Source organism: Thermobia domestica, chromosome 2, assembly GCF_964235325.1.
Source record: "Thermobia domestica chromosome 2, izTheDome1.hap1.1, whole genome shotgun sequence".
NCBI lineage: Eukaryota > Metazoa > Arthropoda > Insecta > Zygentoma > Lepismatidae > Thermobia > Thermobia domestica.
In genome coordinates, this window is record NC_137455.1 from 381,042,703 (window position 1) to 381,048,818 (window position 6,116).

General features: G+C 28.1%; 1 protein-coding gene across 2 annotated transcripts in view; it reads right to left on the minus strand.

Moving 5' to 3' along the window:
• The window catches only part of abd-A (abdominal A), a 228,817-nt gene extending 222,939 nt beyond the window's left edge, over positions 1-5,878 (minus strand). Inside the window, exons 1-2 of one of the 2 annotated variants that reach the window (XM_081749449.1) lie at positions 5,193-5,878; positions 1,271-1,303 (exon numbers count right to left, since the gene is read on the minus strand). In XM_081749449.1, coding sequence (XP_081605575.1) covers positions 1,271-1,303; positions 5,193-5,604 — 445 coding nt within the window. In that variant the 5' untranslated portion in view covers positions 5,605-5,878. The remainder of the gene's footprint in view (positions 1-1,270; positions 1,304-5,192) is intronic. The other variant, XM_081749450.1, reaches the window with a different exon arrangement.
• Positions 5,879-6,116: the final 238 nt, after the last annotated feature.

Consider the following 6,116-nt stretch of genomic DNA (forward strand, 5'->3'; position numbering starts at 1 on the left):
ATATATTTCGAAGGATCATCACTAAAATGATACAAATTAAAATGATAATGATGATAACAAATAATTTGGTTGGTATGTTTTTACTCAACTAATATAAACAAAATTTTTGTATATGTTTCAGTTCAAATTTGAAATAATATTCATAAATCTGCATCCTAAAATTGCTAAAAGTCACTTTAACAAATTTGTACTTCAACTGTGTTATATAAACGACAAAATTAAAACCAAAAAAACATGCAACATGCAAAATAATATTTATGAATATATACATACATGAACTCACTACACAGATTCTAGACGAATACAATAAAACGAGTATATATATATATATATATATATATATATAAACAAATACGTACATAGAACATAAAGATGGCTAACTCATGCAAATACCAATATATAAGGTAAACATATAGGCATGCTCTAAAATGATTTACGAAAAAATATATACAAATTTTATAATAAAAACTTCATAAAACAAGAAACATTCAACATAGACATTATTTTAGCCATGCAAACTTTTTTTATTTTCGAAATTTATATAATAATTTTGTATTAGGTATAAGATCTTTAGTGTCTTTTTAGAGATATTTGTCTATTAGAATAAAATATAAATTAAAAACTGCTAATTATGTATAATTAAACGTAGATAATAACTTATTGTGTGATTTTTTAAAAATAAGTTGTAAAATAATTTAAATAATGTGTAAACACCTATATTTACTTTAATTTATAAGTTAAATCAATGTAAATCTACGAACATTTTATGTCTTATTTGCAGATAATTAAAAAGGTTTGGGTAGATTGATGTACAATGGAAACAATTATTTTAAACAAAAAAATAATAATTACCATATCGTGAATATATCAAATGCTAAGTTATTTAATTATATATTTAGTGAATATTAAAAAATATATATTCAAGCATTTTATTGATTTAATTGAGGGTAGAATATTGTAAATTTTAATTATTATCATTCACAGCAATAATCGGTTAATTTATCCATGATCACTTACCATACTTTATATCAAATTAATTAGTTAATTTTGATATTAATTACAGTTTTGTGATATTATTTAGTATATTAAAAGTTTTTGTCAAAATAAATATATGTTAAAAGTATAAGCCTGACTTTTTATTCTTTTAAGTATATTTTCATAAGTTTTTCTTTAAAATAATAAAAAAATAAATTATAAGGAAAAAGAAAGAAAACAAAATTAATTAATTAATTAAATTGATATAAACAGTAGACGCAAAAGTTGCACTTACCGCAGACGACCCTGTCAAATGGACTCATCCAATCTACAGAAAAACAAACGACATGTGTTACTATTGAGTCCAGTAGATAAGATATAATATATATATATAAATAGATTATGTATAATAATTTCACGAGTAAATATGTAATTATAATAATAACAAACTGTATGTAAATTCTAAGAAATAAGCTTTTCAGAACTGTTGTATCGAAACATAACTGAGAAATTAAAAGCAAATACTGCGGTATACTAAATATTTCATAATTTCCAGTGCTTCAACTTAAATTGCTGGTTTATTAGGACAAATTCTATCAGAAAATTTTCAGGAAAATATTCTAATCATTCCGTGGAAGAAATTAACCAAGACATTACTAAAATATAATCTAAAAAGTATTGTAGAAATAATATTTTCCACGTACATTGCAGAAGTAAAAGTAACTCGTATCTAAATACTATAAAGAATTAATATTTCACAAATGAAAATAGTTGGATAGTAGTACTAGTGCTAGTAGGAATACTAATAGTATAATTACTTAAATTCTTATATCGAGAAAAAAATATTTTGACAAAGGCATGCACAAGAGCTTTTTTCTAGCATTTTCACCCCAAAAGCTTGGACGCATTTTAAAATTAACATTGACAGTAACATTAAAAAAAGAAACGGAATACGCGTTTCAACTGTTTCTTGTAAGTTTCCAGCAAAAAAAGAAGCAAAATAATAATAATAATAATAATAATGAAATATAAAGCAAATTAAAATAATAATAATAATAATAATAATATAAAGCCTTTAGAAGCCTGTTTGTGGTGTTGGTTGTTTTAAAATTTTGTTTGTGTTTTGTTTTTAAATATTTGTGTTAATGTTTTTATTTCTCTATTTTGTAAAAATTAAATGTAAATTTCAAATGTTTTAATAACAATGTTTTATCAATTATCTTTATAACGAAAACACGATACCAATAATGCAACTATTCAATTTCTAAGACGCCCATTTTCATTATTTTTTTAAGGACAAAATTGATTGAGATTATCAGAAAATTTTCTGCCAATTTTGCAATTAACGCTTGCAATTCGTAGTCAGTTTATTTTTTTTAAAAAATTATAAATTTAGTTTGGTATAAATATATTTATTTATATCAACACCACATTCAGTTTGCATACGCAATACAGAATAGATAAAAACAGTCATTAAAGCAAAGCTACTATTTTTAAGTCATCGAGAAGTGTACAAAAGATTAAGAAAATCTTATATGCTATTTAAAAAGTCGTTAAAAAAAGAAATGCGATACAAAAAATGCTAACAGAATTTGACATGAACATGCTAATATAAATTCTACTGTACAATACCAAATTACATTACAATACACAAGCTCATCTATGTAATTTAATTCAACAATTAATTTTACAGAACAATTATCTACTAATATACAAATTGCTACTTCCGTACCAAAGAAATTGTAAAAAATGTAATTTACATTAAATTAGTAATAACAATTTGCGTGTGGATAGGCTAGTACAAATTATTACAAAGATTGTTTTCAAAATATGTATATTTTCGTATTATTTTACTACTATTAGTAGCTAATAGAATTCAATACACGTTATTCTGAGCTATAACATTCTTAAATATTACTATCCTAAAATTGTTAGTGTTAGCTTTTGAGTTATTTAATTATCGTCAGAAAACAAATACCCTATTTATCTTAATTTATCGGGTATTTACAATAAACTAATCGACTCATTCTTCAAAGTCAATTCACTTACATTACAACTTTCCTATTTGCATCTGCCTAAATTCAAATTCAGGACCTTAATTCTTTAAAAAGCTTTCTTTTTTCGAAAAATTATCATCATTATCAATATGATAGGGGAACAGAGGTTTCGGAAGAAGCAATATGGAATTTAGATTGATACCTGATTCCCTTTCAAGTAAGGGGGACGGGGAGGGATAGATTATTTTGTATGGTACTGACAGATACCAGTCACTTAAGTCATCAAATCTTGATACATTTTATGACGACAGCTATATGTATCATAATTTTCCCTGACAAAGTTATATTGAGTATTATTACTACACGAAGGTTTCAGGCGACTAACGCGATTCTAGTACGCATGAAATCGGCCGGTAACACTTCAGGCTCGCAAGAAATATTGTGCAATAAAAATACTTTTAAAATTATTATTATTATTATTATTATTATTATTATTATTATTATTATTATTATTAATATTATTATTATTATTATTATTATTAGCCCTACCGTACAAATATACTACGACTATAACATTAAGTCATAGATTTAATATTAACTTTTAAAAAATCGTATATTTGAGCAAGAATCGTTTTCAAAATTCTTCAGGGTATTAAACAATACATTGTCTAAAATATACGAAACATTGGAATGACGAAAATTCACTTCATTTAAAATATTTTTAATTCATTATTTGGGCTTTATAACTAAAATTTCTTCTAAAAAAAAACAGAGGAATTTGGTTCAAAAGGATCAATTTGGTAAACAGTGAAATAATGTTTTTAATTTCTCTATTAGTTTCGGAAACATTTCTTTGTAATATTTCCCACAAAATGAAGTCTTACAGTATTCTTTACATTATAGTTTTAATTGCAACGATAATTACTATGGTTATTGTAATGATTTAATGGTTCAAAAGACAAATTAAAAAGACCTGTTTTCTTTTTATTAGAACATCGCAAAAGAAGAAAGATGTGAACTTTTTTGACAGACTTCTCACACTTAAATCTTTATTTTCGCGTCCGGTCTTTTCTTTTTTAAACCGCTTTTTCAATGAGCCGAACATGTCCATAAAAGACGTGTTTATGCCTGTTTTATCTGCGTTTAATTGGTGGGATCCTTTGTTGATGTATTCCACACCGCTTGATTTGTGAGCTTTTTAAAAACCTATCACACAAAACTTCCAACAGTGTATTCCATTGTCAAGTATTATCCCAACCCTTAACTCCTTCATACGATTGTAATTTTTTTTTATTTTCATTTTTTTTTTATTGTATCAAAAAGTGGTAATGTCAATACGAAAACGTAGAAACTCGTTAGTGGTACTATTTTTGCGATAAATTAAATGTGATTTTTTTTTTTAGTTACTCAAATTGGATTGCTACATATAGATTGAATTTATGGTTTTAAAAGATTTAATTTGCCTAATCTAATAGTTTTTATTAATTAGTAATTTTTAACAGCTTTAATCGAAAATTTAACAGATTTTGTGATCCAGAATGTTTAATTTTTGACCCCCTACAATAAATCAAACAATTTATTTTGGTTTTAGTTATTAAATTGATTGTACATTTCAATTTTTTCGCGCAGAAAGTTCACAATTCCCTAAAAAGTCAGCAATTTACATATTCCTTTATTATTTCTATTAATTAACGCGAATTAATTTTGACAAGAAATAGTTTCGTTAAATCGAGACTAGCAAGATACAATTCCCTTTTTTTTTTCCGGTTTCTTTTATGAGATAAGAGAAAAGTGTTAACTTAAAAAAAAAAGTGGTTTGATTTCTTCTAGCAAACAATTATTACTTTTGTAAATAACATTGCAATTAAGGAATAAACAAACTTAATTTATGCATGCTGCACTTACAACAATATCGAGGCATTACAAAAGTAATAACAACTTTTTTGTTTCCCTTATCGCTGGCAAAATCAATATTGCAAAGGTGTTTTTCAATTGTCGCTTGTCAAAACTATAAACAACCAAACTACAGCCATAAATAACGGTCACAACAACTAAATACAAAAAGAAATAATAAATTATAATAAAATAAATATGAAGATAAGGATTTCATGTGTACTATTTTTTGCGTATATAAACACGCACATTTTACACATACACGCACACGGCACACACACATACAATAAACGAGAACTAAAGAATGTTTGTTTATTGTTGACTTACCAGTAATGGACATCCATGGATACCGGGGAATATCTGGAATTGGCTGTCCCGTGGGCTGTGAACATGAGTTTAGTGGATTTGTAGGATCGGTCGCTTGATGATAGAACTGTGCCGCCGCTGCCATAGTGGATGTGGTGGTTGCTCCGTTCTGGTGACTCAGGGTGTAGTTTACCATAGAATCGGCAACTGGATTAGTCGTATATCGGCAGGATTTGTCACCATCTGTAAGCGATGTTGAGAAAGGTACCATTGTGCTAGACGCCCCAAAAGCTGCCGCGGCTGCAGCCTGTTGATGGGACCCCATTGATACGTAAGGGTACATCCTAGCGTGTTGGGGGCTATAATTGACTACACTGCTAGCCGAGTCCGCTTGGTACTTTGGTAACATACTATCAATAAATTTCGAACTCATTGTGCTAACATAATTCTTTATGGCTACCTTAACTGACTCCTTTATGCCTCCAAGTCTAAATGTAACCTTGCAATAATGGGCACACAACGGAACTCTTCGACTTGTAAATAACACTATCCAATCAGGGGACAGGTGTCAAGCCCAACCAATGGGAGAAGACCCGTCCTGAAGATGAATGGCGGCAAATACCCTCCCTAGTTTCTTCGTTCAATACTGCCTGCACGCGTAGTAGATGGTAATGCCATCTACTGTATATTGTACGAACCACGACGAGATGGGTAGTGATGGGAAATTTCGTTCTTTTCTCGGATTCAGTTCTTTTCATTCCATTCATCTGAAAGATTGGTTTTAAAGAACGAATCTTTTCGATCATTTCATTCCTGATCGACTTCTGTAGTTTGCTTCCTTCGTTCACCCATCTCAATCTCATTCTCGTTGCAATTCCATTCCGCGCATCGGTTTGTATCGGAAATAGTCGTGTTTCCTCGGGCTGTTCAACCATAAAAACACAC